The sequence below is a fragment of the Rhipicephalus microplus genome, chromosome 1 (assembly GCF_043290135.1).
Source record: "Rhipicephalus microplus isolate Deutch F79 chromosome 1, USDA_Rmic, whole genome shotgun sequence".
Classification (NCBI taxonomy): Eukaryota; Metazoa; Arthropoda; class Arachnida; order Ixodida; family Ixodidae; genus Rhipicephalus; species Rhipicephalus microplus.
This window is the reverse complement of record NC_134700.1, coordinates 266,848,063-266,871,205: the sequence shown is the minus strand read 5'-3', so window position 1 is coordinate 266,871,205 and position 23,143 is coordinate 266,848,063. Positions and strand designations below refer to the sequence as shown.

The 23,143-nt window shown below is 44.0% G+C and overlaps 1 protein-coding gene across 4 annotated transcripts in view; it reads right to left on the bottom strand.

Annotated features, from left to right (window-relative positions):
• Positions 1-7,602: 7,602 nt before the first annotated feature.
• LOC119187664 (uncharacterized) overlaps positions 7,603-23,143 on the bottom strand; it is a 103,966-nt gene continuing 88,425 nt past the window's right edge. For all 4 annotated transcript variants that reach the window (XM_037435749.2, XM_037435764.2, XM_037435754.2 and 1 more), the window contains 3 exons: positions 15,245-15,376; positions 9,671-9,759; positions 7,603-8,052 (listed from right to left, as the gene is read on the bottom strand). In XM_037435749.2, the coding sequence (XP_037291646.2) occupies positions 8,004-8,052; positions 9,671-9,759; positions 15,245-15,376 (270 nt within the window). In that variant the 3' untranslated portion in view covers positions 7,603-8,003. The remainder of the gene's footprint in view (positions 8,053-9,670; positions 9,760-15,244; positions 15,377-23,143) is intronic.

Genomic DNA, 23,143 nt, shown 5'->3' with positions numbered 1-23,143 from the left:
TTCCTTACCCAAATCAGCGGAGAGCCCACAACACGTCCATAAGGCTACACACAAACCTACTCAGCTGCCAACTTAGTTGATGCTTTTGCAGCTGATGATGATTGAATACGCCAGAGCACTTTGCAACGGGTGAGCCTTTAAAACATTCACTCGTTGTGGACTTCACAAAATTTTCACGCTTGGTGCAATTCTACTACATGATATTTTAGTGTGAAAATTTTCACGCTTGGTGCAATTCTACTACATGATATTTTAGTGTCGTTTTACAAGGCAGTTTCAAACAGTAGCGTGACTCTGTTGTAAACTACCCGCTTGCCATGCTGACTGCCTGGTTCAATTTTCACATATTTATAATGTATTTCATTTGCATGTTTCTCGATTTTTCGATTATGGACAAGATAATTTTTCACTCACATCAATCGCGCCGACGCTGACACCTACATTAGAATTTTCCCAAAACAAGCTCTTTAACACTATCACATACAAATTGCAGCAGATTCAATGCACCCTATTAAAATAAACATTGAACAAAGCTACAAGTAGCTAGTGGGGTCGACGCGGCAACGAAAAGCTTCCTGCAAGCAACGCGAACTACAGTGTCTTCACAATAGCCAAGTAGAGGAAGGCGTGTTTGGCTTGTTGTCTAACGAATGCAAACATTATGCTTACAACAGCGTTACACTAGCTGCGCTATAAGACGTGCATGCGCCACTCAACTCTGCAACAGCGAGCTGCTTTCATTTCTACCAAGCGTCACTCATGTACAAGTTGTCCTGCACAACGAGGCGGCAAAGAATGTTTAGGTTGTTGCCCATTAAAAGAATACAGTATGTTTAGAATTGCACTATGGCACACATGCGGCAGAGCAGATCAGCTACAGAAGCTCAAGATGCTTGTTGTGATAAAGTTGTTGGCAATAAGTCATACTGATGCATTCAATGATGACAATAACTCTTGGTAAAAAGAAGCATTTCATGCTTAAAAACTAAATATGTGTGCTACGATAATCACTGAGGGTATAAAAGTACTTTCAACATGTGCTCAGAACTAAGATCAGCAGAAGTGCTGTGTAACGACCATAATTAGAAACATGCCCTATGATCCACAAAAATACCACAAAAAGACCAAAGATCAGTGTGAAACCTGAAAAGTTCGATAAAGCCTCCTGCAACAGTCAATCATCTTGTAAAGGTCTAAACGATGTTCACTATATTTAACAGTGATATGTAGAACACAGGTGTAAAGAGCCTGTGAGATAAGTAATGTTGACATTCAAATATGAGCTTGGACCTTTGCCATAATGAGGTGGCAGTGAACGGTATGAGGGCAACGTGTAATTAAATTATCAAAGTGGCAGTGTTATCACCCGAAGAAGAAACAGTACAGCAGAACCTTGTTAAGCTATGAACTCGGGAAAATATGCATAAAACAAAACTGGCGCATTATGTAGAAAAGCAAAGAAGACCCACTTTTTTCTGTGCTCTCCAATTGAAAAGTATTTTATTGAACTATGCATCCAGGTGCATTTAAAATAATTCACTTTTCATTTGCACTGTGTGGTGCAAAGGCCAGTTTTATAAATAGATGATGTAAAAATTTGAGATGCAGTGAACATGAATGTTCTAAAATAACTTGGACCATCTCCCCAAATGGAACCATGGTGGTTTCATTTGGGGAGATTGCGCACGGGTGGCATCATGGGTTGAACAGCGCTAACGCGGCTGCTGCGGTGAGTGCTGGAAGATTTCTTTAAAGTGACAGTCAGGTGTAGGTCTTGTAGGTGACACATACACACATGTTTCAATGCGTACGTTAGGTGCGCATCAGCTTTATTGCGCGTGAACTGACGAGTTCGAGGTGTAGCGCGCGGCTGGTGTTGTGGGTGAACGGACGAGGCAGCAGCTGCAGATGCCGCGGCAAGCACGCGAGGTAGAGAGTGACGTCAGCGCACAGCAGCGGTGTGACCTACTTGGCCCGGTGCCAACGCCTGCGGCTCGCGGCGCATACATACGAAGGAACAGCATTACACAGGCTAGTAAAGAGTTGTTTCGCACCTAAAAGTTACATTAAATTTGTGCCGAAACCAAGGCAGCTCTAAAATTACAGACACTTCATAAAAATGCAGAATTTGAATTTGGGCAGTAAGCCACAATCGAAATATGTGCAGTAAGCATACCTACCCATTTCTTTCTTCTCCCCCTTTTTGTCGTCTCCTAACTTTAAACCTGGAAGTACTGTACTGCCTCTGAGGCAAAATGAAGAACACTGATAAAATTTAATATAAGTAAATGGGCAAGAACTGAATGCCTAGGTTCTAACCCTTTGCAGTCATGAGCATTTAGCAACTTTTGGTTGCTCAGTAAAAAATCATTTTGCACATAGTAGGCGTATGTTGCATGTGTAAGAGCTTAGCTTCTACGAAGTTGCGTCACTCAGGGTAGATACAATGCTGGTCAAGGCAAGTTTAATGCTGGTCAAGGCAACCGCTTACAGTGGAACCCCGTTAATACGTTTTTTAGCGGACCGGGTAAAAAAACGTAAAAGCCGATAAAATGCAAAAATGAGGAAAGCTCTGAAAATGATTGATTGATTAATATGTGGTGTTTAATGTCCCAAAACCAGCATATGATTATGAGAGACGCCGTAGTGGAGGGCTCAGAAATTTCGACCACCTGGGGTTCTTTAACGTGTCCCCAAATCTGAGCACACGGGCCTACAATATTTCCGCCTCCATTGGAAATGGAGTCGCCACAGCTCTGAAAATGAATGAGAGCACAAGCGCTTTGACTACTAACAATTTATTTTGGCAAGGTGAGCCTATGACTTAATCATTTGAAGAAGGCGACCGCCTTTTTTCGCTCGCTGGAAGGCACCATGCGTTTCTCAATAATCTGGAAGGCCGCATTGCTTTCAGTGTCGCTTTGGTGTGCGACGTACCTGCGGAAGTAGTCTAGGGCCACCGCGGCTTCTCCAAAGTTGAGATCGGCCGACTCCAAGGCCAACTCTTCAGAATCATGTGGCTTGTGCTCGTCGTCGTCGTCAATGTCCCCATCTTCAGTTGCAATAGACTTTACAACAATCTCCGCGATAGTGTGGCACTCCGACGTCCCAACGGCAACATCTACAGAGACGTAGTCATCGTACGTCATACCCGTGGCACCCAGCGCATTCATTGCCTCATTGAGCTTTTGCTCACAGGAGGCTGCTTTCGACTGATGAGCTTCGATGGTAGGCTTCTCTTTGATGTCCATACGGAACCCACACCTCGCAAAGCAGTGATCTACAGTTGAGCTCACTGCACTCCACACTGATGCGACGTAATTAATGCATGGCGCCGAGTACCGAACTTGTCGCTTTGAGGTGATGCTGTTGAGTGTTGACGATAGCAGTTGTGGGGGTGCTGACACATCCTGTAAAGTTGTTTGCGCTGCTCTAAGGTCTTTGGCAATGTCCACCCTTTTTCGCGCTGGCTGCTTGTCGATTGCTTTAAGTACGTCCAGCCTCAAAAGAAAGCGCTTTTCGCTTACACGACGCCATTAAGGCTTAATAAAGATTGCATTGACAAGTTAAACGGCATACCAGCCAACCTGGCAATGAAGAAATTCGTAAAACCCTAGAGCGGCGAGGAGGAGGGGGGTGTTGCCGCCTTTTTTGTTTGTAGCTATAATGAATTTGCCTTTAGCGACAAGTGTATTCACGTTTTCCTGCCATAAAAAATTTCTAAAAACAAAAACGGCGAGGAGGGGGGGGGGGCTAACACAAACATCAACGTTGCGGTCTCATAATGGCTTGAAGTGGCTGAACACAAGAGGATAGGGTTTCCCACTAAGGTGAGAGTCTCAAATGGGGAGCGCAAATGCTCCCGAAATTTTGCGACATCAAAACAACTAGCAAAAAAATCTATTTCCGTCAAAGCAACTAGCGTACGTCTTTACAAGTGAAGGAACGGGACGGCGCACCTGGCTGTTGCGAAAGTGCAGGTCAAAGCTTTGTGTTTGCTCGCTACTAGATTCTTTGGACAGAAACGCTGAAACGCTTCTAGTCTTTTACTATTTTTTTAAAGTCTTTACGCCTTTTAATTTACCGCTGCCTCAGCCAACGTGCCCTCGGAGCTCGTAGATCACTATTCCATTGCCGCGACCGCAGTTTTGTGCGCGGCGGTTGTGGCAAACGGTAGTTTTGTTTTCAACCCGCATGCCTTCAAAACTAAGTCATTTTATGCTATCTATGATTGCAACTGTCACAGTTTTGTGCACGAAGTTTGAGGAAAGCAGCATTGCTTATACTGCTCTAGCGTTCCCTGTGCGCACACTTTCGCAGTTCTGTCAGTAACGTTGTCGCTATACATGATCGTGTCGAACGAACTCCGTTTCATTAACAGCGGTTGTTGCAATGACAACCACACGCACTGAAGAAGACAGGGCGTGCCCTGGTCACGTGCTTACTTCCGAAGCTTCGAGTACGCCGCTCTCGATCTACTTTCGTTCGACGGTTTCAGTACTAAAGTTCATAACACACGCCGTGATTGAGAGAAGTGTTCGGAACATTCGAATTTTGGCCCAACAGACACATGAATTTGGTTGGGGAACTTCACGAATTCGTATCTGCCGCGGTTTTGCATCACTGAGACTCCACTGTATGTTTAGATGAACGTCTCTTAAATTCTTTTCTAATAAAATGTGGGGGGCTCGCAAAAAGTCTGGAACAAACTGACCTGCATTTTCGTCAATGCGGCCAGATCTCGCACACAAATTTCAATTTCCGGGAGATTTCCATGGCAAATGTAAAACGAAAGAAATGGTCGAAATCCGGGAGTCTTGGCAGGTATGATGATAATAACACCAATACATTATTTTTGTTCTCTCATAGTAGAGGAATATAGCACAATGCCGTTTTTGAGGCCACGCTACTTTAGTTATTTTATTTTTTCTATAGAAAATACATATATTTTTCGGAAAATTTCAGGCAAGACTCGTAAAATTATAAGCACGATCAAAATTTGTACATTTTACGGGGAAATCGGAAGAGTTGGCCGGTATAATGGTAACAGGCTCAGCGAACACAACAGCGACTGAAGACCAGTCAACATGTGTGACCGTGGGACTGTAGCGCACTTCCGGCATTTCGTCATGAAAATTCCATTGTAAGCACAGTGATGATGGTGATAGCACTTTTCACAAATGGTCATCTAGGAGCAGCCTCTCCAAATCGCCTGCGGCTTCTCGCAGCCTGTTCCGTAGCCAAGCCAGGCGAAGACTGTCAAACGTCAGATCAAAATGGCAATTTCTGGGCGGGTTCGGCGGACTAGTATAGTGCCTAGAAGTATATTCTAGACACTAGAGGACTAGGTTGCAACGCATCAAGCAGGAACGTTCTCACAGTTGCGCCGTAACAGCGGGGTTCGCAATACATGAGATTCTACGAGAGCTATGCCTGGACCGATGCAAGACAACGTAACAGCTGAGAAAACACAGCAGTGGGGAACGTAGCAGCGGGGTTCCACTGTGTTGGTGAAGGTAAGAAAGTAACAATGCTCATAGACTAAGATTTAGGCGTACACCAAAAAACCTCATATGGTAAAGTAATCCGGAGCCTTCCGCTACGGCATAATCCTACCTTGGCACATGAAAACCCACAGTATAACGATGTATTGCTTGTCAGCACAGAACCCACTTTCAGATTCATCCATTCATATGATAAAAAAAAAAAAAAAGGTACAGCCACCCTCTCAAAGCTTCATAAAGTGCATTAACAGTTTACAAATAAAGAAGCTTCATAAAACAGGGGCTGCAACAAAACTGGCATACACGAGGCCACATCTCTGTCAAGAGATTTCCATATCTCACTGAGATTTACATTTTTGCATTAGGTGAGGCTTACCACAAGACTGCAAGGAGTTAATGACAGCCAAACTGAGAATTTCAAACTTTCATTACAAAACTATGGCTGAAATTGATTGATTGATTGATATGTGGGGTTCGACGTACCAAAACCACCATATGATTATGAGAGACGCCGTAGTGGAGGGCTTCCGAAATTTCGACCACATGGGGTTCCTTAACGTGCACCCAAATCTGAGCACAAGGGCCTACAGCATTTTCGCCTCCATCTAAAATGCAGCCGCTGCAGCAGGGATTCGATCCCGTGACCTGCGGGTCAGCAGCCGAGTGCTTTAGCCACTAGACCACCGCGGCGGGGCATGGCTGAAGTAGGCAAGGTTTAACAAGGTTCCACTGTAGCTGAAATTTTTTATGTGATAAGCAAATCTTCGGACAATAAACAACTACTAAAGCTTCGGATCTTCACCCACTGGTTGCAAAATTTTACTAGTTATGAATATCATGTCAAGAACCATCATGTGGTAAATGAAGAAAAAAGTTTCTCGCTCTCCCGCTTCTATATGGAATTCCCTGAATTAAAAATTTTTGCTCCTTTCTTGGGAACTTGTACACAAATGGAAAGATGACACAATACTTGAAAATAGGAACTCTACACCACAATTCACAGGTAGCAAGATAAAATAAGAACTGAAAATGAGGCTGCAGTTGCAATGAAAAAAAATGCTCCCTGCCAACCTGATAACAAATTCAATTCTTTTTAAATCATAAAAAATGAATTTTTAAAATTCTTGAAATGAAGAGCAGTTTCAAGAAAATGACTTTGTGGAACATGCAAGTCCTGTGAAACCCACAAACAGCATCACAGAAAGATAAAGAACTTGGACGGAATGTCGTATGAATAAATAATACTCGGTTGCAGAGTACGAGTTATTGTAAAGAGCATGAAAAGGAAGAGATCAGAAGGACAGATGCTTCTAAAACTATAACTTGGAACCTGTTGACTGATAGAAATGGGCACAGGGTTTGTGTGAAGAATGAATTTCCAAGGTCCTTCATTAGATTAAACATTCGCTCAAGAGTACTGCACAAAAGCACATACGTACACCTAAGAGTCTAGGTGAGGACAGATGTGAAGTTATCCTTCAACAACCAATTTCCGACAGCTATGATTACCAGAAGAAACGCTTCTCATGAGCACCACCCTATATTGCAGAAAAACCTGGCCTGCAGCTTATTAAAAGAAGAGATGTTCCTTTGTTGGAGCTTTTTTTAGCTTTCTTTATTCTCTCGTTTTGGTGAAGTAGGTGCATTCTGAAGAAAACCAAGCTTTAAAAGACCAAAGGGCAATGTTTCCTGAATGTTGCCAAACGAGAAAGCCGAAGCCAAATCTTCAATGAATGCTTCTTCGAAGTTCGCCAGTCTCGACACGATCCTCATCACCGAATGTATCCCATACAGCACAAGAACGACCAAGTTTCTAGGAAACTTGAAGTTTTGCTGTAAAAGCATACAACAAGTATGAAAGTGACCTTTCTCTGAAGACCTATCAGCACCTAGCAATCTGGTGCCTAATGCAAGAAGCACACTTGAAGTTCAGTCGCACAAACTTGACAGTGTCATTGGAAAGTGCCCGTCCATATGAGAACTGATGGCCCACAGGCAAATTCCACATAAAGAAAAATAATAATAAGGACAAGGGCAGTTCACACGCGCACGTGCACACACACATCTGTCCCGATGTCGAACTGTTCCTGACAGCACGTTCTTCTTCAACACCGTTGTACGAATCCAGGCATCAAGGTACAAACAGTGTCAAGCAGTCCCCACACCAAGAAAAACTCGAACAATCGATATGCACCTTGCTAGCTAAGTGAAACATTACAGTGAGAGTAAAACGAGTTGAGGTGTGTGTCGCAGGGCCAAACGAAGGTCAAGAGGCTCTTCTAGCAAGCAGTTCGCAAGCTTGCAAAGAACCTATGTGGAGGAAGGTGAGCACTTCCCTGGAGGTATGATGACCAATGCAGATGATAACCAATCCAGCCTACCCTCGCGCTGGTAGGCTGGAGCAGTAGCATCCTCAGGACGTGGTCCGGTACTCTGGATCCCACATGACTTCTTGCCGCCATGGCTCTGTCCCGAGCGCAGCTAGTGCTGTTCCCACCTTCACGGTGGAAGCAGGCTGACTTGAATCATGGACAAGTCTAACATGTGCCTGCATGTACAGTATGAGCTATTGTCAACAGAGCGAAATTCCCTGAACTCTACCCACACAAAAAAGGTACAAAAAGAATATAACATCAATAATGCAATGGCTGAAATAGGATTTGGACAAATTACTGCAGCAGTGAAATGTTTCTTTCGGCACGCAAAAATCCAAATTTGGAGCAGGTTACAACAAAGTGTGTGTGTGTGGAGGGGGGGGGGGGGAGAGACTCCATTACTAGTAGGAAATCTTAAATTGTGTACAAACCTTTTACATCAGCCAACTCTTGCCCAGTGCACGTGAGCATTGCTATAGCAATAAAAGCAGCCTGTCGAACCGCCCCACAGTGTAAACAATAAAGAAGTCCACATTAGCATATCACATTTGACAGGCGTTGCAAATGGTAATGTGCATCGGCCAGTCTGTCGACCCCGAAATTCCAGGAACCAGTAAAGCAGCAGCAGCAAGGGGGGGTGGCAAAAACGAACACAGGCTTACAATTTTGTTTCCTTCTCAGGGCCACAGAAACATCATACACAGCTCTGAATGACTGCCAGAAGTTTTTCATATAACACCGATCATACTTGCATTTGTAATTACATGGATCAAGCACATGAGTGACTGAGGAACAAAATGTGCTGTGTCTAGTGACAGCTAGTAATCGCCCCTTCTAAATTTTAGTAAATATTTGCGCAAGGCTTCAGAGTACAGAAACAGAAGTAGTTTAAAAAGCCTTCTGTACGAAATATAACAAGGCCAAAAAATTTTAGAATGGCGTTCCTTCTTAATTTTTTTTTTGTTATCTGATTAGGGTGAGAGTTTGCCCTTCTGGACTGGATGATGATCCCCAACAGCAGGTTGCCAAGGTGTCCTCGATTTCTGGCAACAGTTAGCGCAACTGAAAAGATTTTGAGGCTTGTCTGGCATTTTAGCGCAGTGTAGTGCAATTTCACCAAGTTTCACAGTTTTGGCTGAGAACCGCATAAAAATAAAATACTGTATCAAATTGGCACGATTGGCACAGCTGTTGCACCTCTGTAAAAGCATAAATAAATACATTTAAATTTAGTTTGTTGCATAAAGTCTCATTTTCGTATGGTCTACTTGTACGTAGCACCCGCTCCCAGGGTGAACCGATGACGGTGTGTTCAGTAGCTCCTAGCTTTTTCAAAATAATGCGAGCTGCAGCATTAAGTGTGCAGAGATCTGAGGAAGCTAGTGGAGAGTCACATGAGGAGACCGGCTTGCTAAGCTTTTGAAATCACTGCACATTACTAGCATGACAAGGTGTCTGGACCAGTTTCCACTAATTTCCCCACTGCCAGACTAACCAGAGTAAATGCGTGCTTTCCCTGCAACCATCTCCCCTTTCCTGCCCCCATTTATCGCTTTCTGTCCTCCTCTCATGTGGGGTGTAACAACCGTATCCGAGCACCTTTTGCACGCATAGAGACATGCTTTCTTACAATTCCAAAGCGTATCACCTACAGCACTTGATAGGATCTTATCACAGATGAACCTTGTACTGATCACCGTGGCAACACCACAATTTTTTCATTGGAGTTTTCCTGCAGCTGATATCGCAACATGAACACACGAATGTAGCACTTGACCAAAGCAGCTTCACCTTTGATATTTCTTCTGAAATTGCATGGCTTGTTGATGTTCTCTGAACTTGACGACTGCTTGACGCTGGTTCTTGTCAAGAATGATTTCCTGTAAAAAGAGGTTTCATGTAGATCTGCTGGAACCTGGCATTAAGAGGATACCTAGCCACTAAGCTTAGCTAGACTGTTCATACACAGGGTAATAGGAGTAGGGACATTACATGAAAAGCGAAAATACTTGTTTTGGAAAACTATGGCGAAGTGTTGTCTGAGATATCTGAATCAATGACAAAGGGTAAAAAGATTTACAAATAAAGAACAGAGTTTGTAACAGAAGCACTGGAGAAGTGTTGTTAAAGAAACACTAAAGACAAATAACAATTTACTGGGCTTGTGTCATAGAGTTTCATACAATAATACCTAGAAAGGAGTCTGGCACTGCAATCGTGTACCCCCATGGGAATCATGGGAAGTACAGGCTTCGGATTGGATCGCGTTAGCTAGCGTACTGTCTACGGATCTTTCTCTAGCATTCAGTTTTGTTCTTCACGCACCGCGGGTAGTGGGGTGCGATGTAAAGCACTGAAGCAGTGTGTTTGTTATTAAGAGGCTGAAGACCACTAGGTCTCTTGATTTACTGCGACATTAGAGCTGTACAAGTTGTATTTCACAGTCTAAGCAAAACGCCGTCACTCACCACTGTGCACAGATGTAGCGTCCCATTCCAGTTCAGAATATTACATTGAATTCACGTTTTTTCGTGAGCACGCCTTGCCAAAACTCGTTTAATTCAACTGCAAAACGGCGAAGTGAAGAAGACGCACTGTCACGCTCCTCTGACTGAACTTCACAACAAAGCGAGAGGTGCGTTGGGGCCGAACCACCAGGCATCGCAGCAGAGAAAACGCTAAGTGTTTCTCACTTATTAATGTACTGCTATTTCCATAAATTGATAATGTGTACTTTTGAGAAAAAAAAACAAGAATGTTTGTTTTCATGTGTTGTGAGAAATCATTCATTATATCTTGGTGCCAAATTTGGAACGCAATGGCAGAGTAATGGATACCCTGGTGGTTCAATTTGTCTAGGTTTCACATAAACGTTTTGCAATAAAGCTTGCATACAAAATAATGAAGCAAGTTTCAATTGAATACAACTTTATATCGCTTTGCTTTACACTCGGCAAACAAGCGTTGTGAACCTTAAGAACTTGATTCATCCAACGCAGATCTGAAGCCTGTACTTCCCATAATTTCTATGAGGGTACAAGCGCCACTGAATGAGCCCGCATGGACACTAGCGCCAGATCCCCCCTAGGTATTATTGTATGGAACTATATAGCTTGTGCGAATATTTGAATGCGTCGAATGTTCCAACAAATAATACGGAATTTGAATTTGCTTCAAATCAAATTTAAATTATTGAAAATTTCGAAGTATTCAGAACAAACATGTTCATTAATTGCACGTAATACAGTCGAGCCTACATATAACGGCCCCACTTAAAACGAAATTTCGCTTAAAACGAACAATATCCGCGTGATCGTCAAAATATACATTGGTTCAATGGCACAAAATCGCACTTACAACGAACGTCTCCGAGCGCCGCTGATCGGTTACAGCGAACGGAGTCAGTGGTCTGCCTACTTCCCGGGAAACCAATTTCGACCACCGATCAGGCATCAGCGAGGTGCCCATACATTATTATTGTTACACGCCGACCCTGCCTCCACGACCCTCTAGTTGCCGCTCTCCCCAACCCATGGAGGAAGGAAAGCTGTTTCCTTCCTCCATGCCCCGACTGCTTTTTTTTAGGCACCCCTCCGTCCTTTGTCCCCCCGCTATTCTGAGCACCCCGCATCGCCAGACGACTAAGTGATTCTAAGAGAGGGAAAAGAAGAGAGAAGTGAGCCCCGTAACTGTCTGCATCAAGGTGCGGCACCTCCACAGTAGCTCACAGGGGATGGGGGTGAGGATGGATAAAAAAGGATAGAAGTAAAAGTATAGAGAAAGAGAGATGCGTTAGGCCAGCAAGCGAGGACATATCGAGGAGATAGGAGAGATAGGAAAAATGGAAAACACGGTCACAGGAGTTCGAGGACAGGGCACCACTTGCGAGAGCTCTTGTCAGCGTCAGGAGGTGGCGTAGGGCAAGTCCAGTGGGTCAGAGCTACGCTGTCGTCGGAGATCGGCGTCAGGAGATGACGTAGGGCCAGTCCAGTCGGCCAGAGCTGCGCTGACATCGGAGATCGCGAGGGCACAATGAGGCCCGTGTTTTCACATTGCCACCATCTTTCGAAGACCGGTCGGCCATCTACCCTGTTTTTGATCGCTGGCACTGTCGTTGGCATCGCTGGCCTGGAGTAACCAGACCATTTACCAACATCGTTGGCCACTGACTGTATCCAATATTCGGCGTCTGGTGCACGCGCGTACGCTACCTCACCAACTCTGATAATTTGCGATTCGTTTTGTGCTTAGGACTTGTTCTCGCTCACTTCGCCTTCAGCTCAGCTTGCCCTCCGCGCGCGTGCGGAAGCGCAAAATTGGCTGTTAATTTGCGCGGAACGAATCGTGAAATATCGAAGTTCGTGAGGCCACGCCAGCCCGCCGGCGCAACAAAACGATTTTTCACCACGGCCGCCGATTATTCGAACACTGCCGCATAGGCACTCTTTCCAAGTTTTTTTGCGTGCGAGTTTCGCGGACCTTTCAAGCGAACTACCCAACGTGCCTCCTTCCCGTGTGTTTTGGTTTTCAAGGTCGCCCTCCCGCTGCATCCTTCCCCCTCTTTATCGGAACTCCTTGCCCTTCTCTCGCAAGTCTGCTCTCCTCTCTTGATCACAACCCCTTCGCCCGTCTCCACCGCTCCGCGACGCCCGCCACGCTGGCTCGAATTAGTTTTGTTTTCTGACTGGAAATGGGCCCAGGGCTGTTCCACACGTTCTGGCATTTGTGTCGCGTGTGCGCATCTTGCTCGCTCTTGGTGTGCGTGTGTGGTCATGGTGGCCGACAGGAAGACTAGCACGCTTTTTCCTGCTGCTCAACAAAACGTCGAAAGTGTGACCGCTTGGCTTGAGCGTAATCCGCGTGTTAGGTGCCGCATTGCGGAGCACTTGCTCATAGCTATCGACCACCTGGCAGCCAACTTGCTGCTTCGGGCGTCCCGGTATTCAGCTGAGCGTGGAGATGGTGATGTTTCGTGGGCGGAAGTGACGGCTACATGCGCGCGAAACTCGTTTCGCGAGGCCGACTTCGTCGACGTCGAGCCCAATGCCGAGCCTGAAACTTCCAAACTGCGGCGGCGATTTGTGGCAGCGCGTCGTCGACTCAGACCTGGGAGAGCGGGTGGGACATCTGTTGCGGTGGTTTAATTACGGCCGACGATGAGGCTGACACTGCGAAACCGTGCACGGATTGGGGCATTGTGAATGAAGTACGTGCCGAGAATGATTTGGAGAAATCGGATGGCGAGAACGACGAAACTTGGGAGCCAGTGCCACATGCAGCTTATGCCACGGGCCTCGTCGAACGAGCACCCTGCCGTTTTAAATGAACTCGAGACCGCCCTTATTGCTTCTGCTCTTCGGAACACGTGCATCACGGACTTTTTGGGGCAAAAAAAGTTTGCGTTTTCACTCGCAACTTTTTTAAAAGCTGTGTTTCATTTACGACGAACTTCGAGATACAGCGAATGGATGCCGCGTCACGCTCAGGTTCGTTATAAGCGGGCTCGTCTGTACTTGCAAAGGTGGTTGAAGTGCAGTGAAAAGGTGCTAAACCGTGAAAGCACTTAAGCAAATATACATTAGTTCGCATGTAGCTTCTTGTAAAGGTGGTTTTACTGCAGTGAAGTAGTGCTAAACTATGAAAACACATATCCAGGGCGAGTTTGAATCGGCGTGAAGCCCCACTTCATCGTTAAATGAAGATACTACCCTCACATCGATTCATTTTTTTTCAAGTTTATAGGCTTGATGTACTGACTTACATACTCTAGGTATAGCAAATTTTAAAATGTAACATACTTCACAGGTTATCACTTGCATTCTACCGAAAGTGAAATCCTGCTACTATTCAAAGCTGTTTTCACTTCTTCCTTAAAAGCAAAAAGAATGACATTTGCACAGACACTGCTTGTATTCTTAAATGTATTGTGAATTTTAGCTAGGTCATAATAAATACGCCTATTTTTCTTTAAATATAATAAGTGATACACGTACTATTCGAATGTGATTCGAAATTATTCAACTAAAATCCCTATTCACTTCGAATCCCTTCCCAGCCCGAAACTCAATTTATGTCAGAGTGAAAGATCAATGTCTGAAAATGTCTAAAATATCAACATTACCAACAGCAATGCTCTACTAATTGAGAAACTAAGGTAAAGGTTTGACACCACATGCACCATGAGTGGAACATTTTGGAATGATACCTTTTGGAATCACTAGTAATCAAACCAGTCGCAATAAAGAAAAAAACCTTCCTTGCATCGCAACACTTGACAAAGCGCTGCTGGTCCATTTTTGTTTGATTAATGGAAAAAAGAACCATTTGGCGTTAACACAGTGAATAGCGCGAGTATAGTTCAGACGTTTCATTTCCGCCAAAGTGCGCTTCGATCACGTGGTCGTGTCTTAGGAATAGCTTTTGTACTGCTACCTGTGCTTTGCACGCTCACAAAAGGATCTGTGATGGAAAGATTGACAAACTGCCACATGCTTATGGTGTTGCTGAATGCCCTAATGGTGTATGCTGCTTGAGCTGTAGCAAAGAGACCAATGTGACACTTCACCAGGTGCCGTAAAACAAACCCGTTCACTCAATGTTCAAAACCATGCACATGCGCATCGTATACTCTACTGGAAGCTATCAGTCTCTCCTATTAATACATTCGAAAGAGCTTCGTAACTGAGTCCATTGCATTTTTCTCTCTCTCGACACAGTAAGTGGTCCACACCTTGGAACTACAATGTTTTGTATTGTGGGGTGCTGACACGCCCTGTAAAGTTCTTTGCGCCGCGTGGCGCACGTGTCTGCACAGAAGCCATATTTAGGGAGTGACAACCGCCGACGATAGATGGCGTTGTGTTCACGTTGAGCACCACTGTTGGTAGAGTGGTAGCGCTGACGGTGACCCCTGGCGGAAGGCAGGCCTTGGTGGCGGGCAAGTTGAGCGAGTCTCTTCTGCGAGTGGCGGTTGCCGCGAACGGTTGTCTCTAGCGTGGGTCCTCGGCGCGTGGCACCGCAAGCCCCGCGCTGGGGCTTCTCGTGGTAAGTCAAGCGCTTGCGACGCCACCTTCTGTGTGCCCTTGTGTTATGTTGTTTGGGTGTATGGTAATTTTGTGTAATGATGACTTAGCGTGTTGATAACGATTGATGTACCGATTCGGTAGACGATATCGTCGTTCAAAAGTAGTTAAATAAATCTAAGTGTATTGTTTGGTTTGTACCAACCGTGTCTGCTGTGTCTGTTCACTCCAAGAGCGTGGCGTGGTGCTCGCTCGCCAATTCTAGACCCCACAGTATGAGCACAGTATTAGGCTTTTAGTGAGATCACTATTAGAAGAAAACAGTCACACAACACAGACTCACAGTGACAACCCCACAAGAACGGCCAAGATGACGAAGCGAATTCTCATTTGTGGATGCCGACAGGTTTGACACCAGCACTCTGCCAACAGCTGCTGTATTTGGGAGCCTAGGCATCGTCACAGTGCCAGGTGCCTGCACATGTAAAAAAAAAAAAGCAATGCACATTTAAAAAAAAGGCCAATTTAGAAGTAACTAAATACTGGTGTATAAAAGCTCTTTTTCTTCACTAACATATGTCAGATCTCAATAAAAAGAACATGGACAGAACAAAGGTATCTTTGCACTGAGTGAGACTTGGATATAACAAGGTAAGAATTTAGTAACTTGGTAACTTTAAAGAAAGGAATGTCCAAAGTTGAATAGGAATACTGCTGATGAAACGTAATAAATATGAAAATTGAAATGAAAGCTTTGAAAATAAGCCCCTTGGGGCTGTATAATTTATTGCCTGAGCAAGATTTTTACTGTGACAGGTGATAAGAAATGAACAAAAGCAAAGTTCATTAATTTGATCCTCGTTAATTAGAGAAATCATATAGTTTGGATGTGCTCTCTGGCCTTGGCAAGCATATACAGTGGCCAACCATTTATTCGAACAGTGAAAATTTTGACAAGCTCATTTGTTCGGAAACCTTCACAGACACACTGCCACACGTCCCATTGAAGTAATGTAAGCTCACACCATTAGATTTTTCGGACTCCAGCTGGCTGATCGAGTGCGACGTCGAACGCCATGACAAGCTGTCTACGATGTTTACAATATTTTTGCTAAGTTGCCGGCACTGACTATTGCTGGAGGTTGTGCCAGTGTAAAAATCTTCAAAAATTGCAACTGCCGATCTCTAAGGCTATGATTGTTGACTATATATAATGGCCGATTATCTATTGACTGTGTGTTATGTATTGACTATATATATATATATATATATATATATATATATATATATATATATATATATATATATATATATATATATATATATATATATATATACAGTCGATTATCTGTTGAATGGCCACCAAGGTAAAACCGCGAGCCAAACCATGCAAAGAGTCAGCTTGTTCTGGCGTATGAGAAATGACTGCGTATGAGAGAAAAACTACACAACTACACTGACTACTCTACGAACTGCAGCACGAACTAGCCTGACAACTTTCACTTTCGGCATTTGAGAGCTTGCGTAGTCAGCTGTTTCTGTGGCTAGGCCTGATCTGTATCTTGTGCTTTATGTCTGAATTCATTTGTAGCTTGATGGGCAAGGCTTAATCTGCTAAACGGCTCTAATGCCCCACCCTCCAGGTGTGCCAACAGTACTAACAAAGAAAGGCAGCAACTACAAGACATTGATGATGACAAAGAAAGCTACCGATTATTCGCCAGGCAGAAGGCAACCAACCTCAATCTGATGTTGCCCTGGAGTTTTTAACAATTGAGAGACAGTGTTGTCAACTCATTTTCGAAAAATACCCTATGTCACAGTCAGAATTACCCCACTTTACCCTACACAGCTTTTTTTTATTACCCTACAATTTACCCTACCCTTGGAAATAGACTTGCAGTATTTACTCGCGTAATGAACCCACCTTTGTTTCAGAAAAGTTGATGTCAATTAGGGGGAAGGGGCGTTCATTGCGCAAGAAAAAAAAGGTGAAGAGAGTTATAACAGCAAAAATTTCACATGAGAGTACTAAAAGAAAACTCTCTGCCCAACTGCTGCTGTCCTTAAATTCAGTGGCAGGACTAAAGATCCTTTATTCGTGAACTTCGTTCTCTACAAGGGGGAAAACTGTCCTTGTGTTGGCCCGCGATATGCGCGGCGAACTTTTTTTTTGTAGCCTCAAGCTACAAAAAACCGCAGGTGTCCCAGCACGTGCAGCACGGCTGTGTGGATAGCACATGTGCAGGGTAACGTGCTCTGATCGACACAGAAAGGGTCATCCAGTTGCTCAGTTCCCATGCTCCAGCGCATCCTCAACCAGCTGCAAGTTTAAAATCGGCTGTGTTGCTAGCGTACTGGCCGATTGTCAACAAAAATGTAGCCTCACATGGTGGTGCACGCATGTTACGGGTGCACGTCGTGCGGTGGCTGCTTTGTTTTTTTGCTTTGCTTTCGTGCCGCTGTGCTTGTGCAGCACTATAGGCAAATGGTTTCTTCTGCATTGGCCAGATGGAGTTCTGCTGCAGAAGGCGCGACTTTTAAATTTCGATCGACGTCTGCACTCTCGCTGCTCGCAACTATTTAGCATGGTTGATAAACTATGTTTTGACTTTTATTTCATCAATATTTTATGATATGTTTTAACGTTTCGATTGTCAACAGCACTGGCAATCACACTGAAACAAATGTACAAATACATTACAAAAAAATTTTTTTTTTCAAGCACCAAGGTGGGGGGGCTGTGTTCATTACGCAAGTAAATGCAGTAGAATGGTGATAATACAGTACAGAAAATATAGACATGGCGAAGGAGAGCGAGACTAGTGTTCAGCAGTGCAGATAGGCAGAGAAGCAGCAGCTTAGGCATATCATTTTGTGCACATGCGCAGAGGTATCAGTGGAGGTATACTCAAACCTCATTATAACAAAGTGGCATCTTACACGAAAATAGGTTCTTTATACCCGGAAATTTGCAATAAAGGTTCATTTTTAACACTATAGTTATTGCAAGAATATTTTTCAATTACTTTGTCACAATCAATATTTTGTTATATCGAGGTTTGAGTGTATGTATAGTGAAATGTTTGCTACTGTGATATGCCATGAGAAGGGGAGTAAAATTGCTGCACCGCAGCACAGTAGAACAGAGAAGCGTAACTTATCGGATGCCGTAGTAGTCGCCAGGAAATTGGTAGTTGAGCGCAAAAAGAACGAACAGAAAAAAGCTTAACATGCTGCGAAAACATTAAAGTGCCAACCACTGGCACGCATATGCACGCGCCTACGCGTCAAAAGCGTCTAGTCGCGCCTGTGGAGGAAAAGGGCGCGCAACCACTGACACACGTCAACCGCGTTGCACCCACACGTCCAAGGGCGATGCACAGCGTTGCTTGACTTTTTGGCTTAGAACTGTCCAAGTTCAGCACAGAACGGCACGTTTCTAACTGGAGCGGGTTTATATGTTTTAGAGGATATGAGAACACGTTAAAAAATTGATAGTGCTTCACCCACCACAGTTTAGACTATTTTAGAAGTAATTGACATTCCAGTGCCCAAAGTAACTACAGTGGTATGCACCAGAAATCAACATCGGTGTGCCCCTCCCTATTATGTTAATATATGGAGTTGACATTAAGCTCCCCCTCCTCTCTTCGGTGAATGAGGCAGCAGCTGCCCTCTTAATCAGGTTTACAAACCACTGGGTTTCTATACCTGCACTACAAAATTTATTAACAATATCGTGAATATGCTGGTACCTTCAGTATAATTACACTTCATATTTTATAGCACTCAACTTAATAATCACGCCTGAAACTTCATGATTTGACAGATTTAAGTCAGTCATAAGACTACTATTGAGGCCAGAGTAGCAGGCTTTCAGCTGATGTGTGTGTTCGAAATATCCTCTAATGCAACAAAGCACACCTGGTTCTTATTGACACAACAGATATTGGTCATAAGATAGGAACCAAATACTGCATAGAATGCCTTCGGGCATTTTGCATAGTCGAAATGTGCTCTAATGAAACTAACTGTGCCTGACACTTAATCATGTGACAGATGTCGGTCATAATATTGCAACTGAACCCTGTATGGAAGACTTCTGGACGTTGCCTTTAGTCAAAGTAATCTCTAAAGCGGCAAAACACACCCAACTGTTCATGAAGTCACTGATACCGGTCACATTATTGGAACTGAACCCTGTATAGAAGACGTCTGGACATTGTTGTTAGTCAAAGTATTCTCTAAAACGACAAACGACACCCAACTGCTCATGAAGTCACAGATATCGGTCATAATATTGGAACTGAACCATGTATGGAAGACTTCTGGACGTTGTCTTTAGTCAAAGTATTCTCTAAAACGACCCCCAACTGTTCATTAAGTCGCTGATATCGGTCATATTATTGAAACTGAACCCTGTATAGAAGACTTCTGGACGTCGTTAGTCAAAGTATTCTCTAAAATGACAAACGACACCCAACTGCTCATGAAGTCACAGATGTCGGTCATAATATTGGAACTGAACCCTGTATAGAAGACTTCTGGACGTTGTCGTTAGTCAAAGTATTCTCTAAAATGACAAACGACACCCAACTGCTCATGAAGTCACAGATGTCGGTCATAATATTGGAACTGAACCCTGTGTGAAAGACTTCTGGACGTTGGCTTTAGTCAAAGTATTCTCTAAAACAACAAACGACACCCAACTGTTCATGAAGTCACTGATGTCGGTCATATTATTGGAACTGAAGCCTGTATAAAAGACTTCTGGACGTTGTCGTTATTCAAAGTATTCTGTAAAACGACAAACGACACCCAACTGCTTATGAAGTCCTAGATATCAGTCTTAATATTGGAACTGAACCCTGTATGGAAGACTTCTGGACGTTGTCTTTAGTCAAAGTATTCTCTAAAGTGACAAACCACACCCAACTGTTGATGAAGTCACAGATATCGGTCATAATATTGGAACTGAACCCTGTATAGAAGGCTTTTGAACGTTGTCTGCAGCCGAAATGTTTTCCAATGCAACAACCCACACCCTACTCTTCCTGATGTGACGAATTTAGGTCATGAGGTTGTAATTGTGCCCTGTGCGGAGGGCTTTTGAATGATAAGCGTATTGTAAATGTCCTCTAATGCAAGAAACCGCATCTTGCTCTTAATGATACAACAAATACTGGTCATAAGAATGGAACCAAGTGCCACGTAGGATGCGTCTGGGCATTTTTTTCTTAGTCAAAATATGCTCTAACACAACTAACTCTACCCGAAACTTTCATGATAGAACAGATAGTGGTCATAGGACTGCAACTGAACCCTGTATGAAGACTTCTGGACGTTGTCTGTAGTTAAAGTATTCTTTAAAACGACAAACTGCACCTAACTTTTCATGAAGTCACAGATATCGGTCATAATACTGAAACTGAACCCTTCATGGAAGGCAGCCAAAATGTTCTCCAATGCAATAAATCACACCCGACACATCAGGATGCAACAGATATTAGTGATCAGATTGGAACCGAGCACAGCGTGGAACACTTTCGGATGGTATATTTATTTTCAAATACGGCAGCCCAGTGTGAGGCTACTGCAGGAGTGGCGTACATATATACAAAATGAAAAGATTTAAACAGTAATATCACAATAAGTGTGCCAACGTAAACAAATATCACTACCCTTGAGTGCACCCCAGTAAGAAATGGGAGAAATGGAACATTATTATAATACAAGTGCCTCCAAAAAGTCAGGCACACTGGTATGACGAACCAAACTAAGTAGATCAATCCGGTGTTTGCTAACTTTATTTGAACGTGTTAGAGAGCACTACAAATGACTTCTAAGCTGGATGGTGATTGCGGATCAGAGCTGTGTTGAAGGCTTTAGCACTTTGCTGGTAGTTTAAATATTCTTTACCATCTACAAAATGCATCTGACACTTCTTGATGAGACAGACATTGGTTTTGAGATTGCAGCCAAGCACTGTATAGAAGGCTTTCACATGTCATCAATAGTCAAAATACCCTATAATGCAATAAAGCATGCCCAAAATTTTTGATGGGACAGATACTGGTCATAGGATTGCTCCAGAGCACCGTACAAAAATTTCAACAAGTTTTCTAACAGAGCTAAACTGAATATGCTTAAGTGCATGCATATATAATTGAAGTTAATGCATATACTAAAAAACTGAACAGAAATGAAGCAGTCCTTGGAAACACATACAAAGATTCAATGATCGAAGCCATCTAATAATATCTTCAGCTCATTACAGTCTGGAGGAACAGATAAATACATGCACAGTTCTGAAAGGTCTCATAATCACATGAGGTACTCTTTGCATTTCTTCTATGCAAAGTGCAGTACCATACTAGTGCACCTTTATTCATTCTGTGCATACATGTGGTGATCTTCTCTTCCTGCTATCGTGTGTCATCAAGGAGCTGATTTCAAATCAGGTTTTTAGTTATCTGTCCAGCTGTAAACAAAACGTGTATTATATTATAGTAAACTGTAAAACGACGGAGAAGTGCCATTGTATGTCTATAGCTATGAGTATCAGAATGAACTATAAATTAATAATGTGTGTGTTAGAATGCCTCCAAACAACGTACGTGCTACTGAGCGTGGCAGAGAAGCAGAAGAAGCGAGAAGTGAAATAGCAGGCAATACCAGCAGCACTTAACCATGCAACTTTCTTTTTCGATCACCACAGCAACGCACGCTCGAGTTTCTGTCTTGTACGTGAATGGAAATGATAACGCTGACAGCTGAATGTGTCAGCATTGGTGGTACCCGACACGAAGTCACCTCACACTGCTACCAACCAGCGCACGCTTGTTATTAGCTTGGAAACACACGGAAACGATTTGCACCGAAGCCAACGAATGTTTCAGCGTCGTACAATCCGCGAATACATTTTCTATAAGTACGTACATTTTCACATCACCGAAATGTGTTGGCTAGTGCAAGGTACGCTTTCAGCGATGATGAATACCGATGTTGAAAACAAACACAGTGCAGATAAAAACTCCTCTGTATGCACTATGCAATGTTTCGGGCGTCGTATATAGTGTCTATGTTGCGACGGAAACAACCGTAGATTTTTTTCAGCCGATGTTCCTCGCATGTGCTGGTTCATACGAACTAGAGGGTAGAGGCCTACGCTGGATGCAGATGGCACCGCTCTGAATTGCCTCCGTGGTAGGCGAGGTCTCATGCTCAAAGCTTGGAAAAAGTCTGTTTACACTCGTTTTTAGCACAGAAAATCACAGGTAAAAGCAGAACACCGAGATGCTCCTTTCGCTCGGCCGACGATCGCACTTGGGACCGGCGCAAGCATAGCCGGCCGGCATTCGCTGGATTTGTCCGCGTCGCTCGAACTCGGCATGAAACCGCGTCACGCTGGTAGCACTCGCAGTCGTTCGTTGTGTCGTTGTCGTTCTAGATTACGAAGCGGTCATTCAGGAACGTTTGGGGTACCGTAATTACTCAAATCTAACGCGCACCTTTTTTCCGGTTAAGTGAGTTCATAAATCGCATGCACGTTAGAATCGAGTACGAAAAAAAAAAAATGAATAAGGTCATTCTATTGCCATCGGCACTTCCAAAATGGCCACCCCCTACGTGCGTCGGCATGGCGCGTCGGCCATTTCTGCCTACAGTAAAAGCTCGTTAACTCGAATTCCACGGGAACGCTGAGAAATTTCGAATTAAACAAAATTCGAAATATTGAAAGTGAGCAAAAATGGGTGGATTTCGGGGGTGGGGTCACGAAAAATATTCATTGGCCAAAAAAGTCGGTGATGACCATCTGCTTCTTTTCTCTGAATGCCACAGCTGTGGCTCTCTGTTCCAGCGCGCGGACGCGGCGCAGGGAATCCTCTTCACCCTCTTCAAAGCTGAAGAAGAGACGCGCCACATTAAGTGCCTCCATCACCGCAGAAGCTGACGGGCGCACAGGCGCTTCGTCATTTTCGTCTTCCTCACCTTCTGGCTCTTCAGCATCAGGCTGCGCACCGGCTACTTGAGCGATAACGTCCTCATCAGTCAGGGCACCACACACCGATGCACCGGTGTCAACTTCAACATAATCGGCAAAACGTACGCCCCGAAGAGTGTCGCGCAATGCCACTGGCATGAGCTCCTCAGCCCCATCCACGTCGACGTCACAACTATCCTGCGCACTTCCAGCTGCAAATCCACTGTGGCAGAAACAGTTTGCGATTGTGGTCGC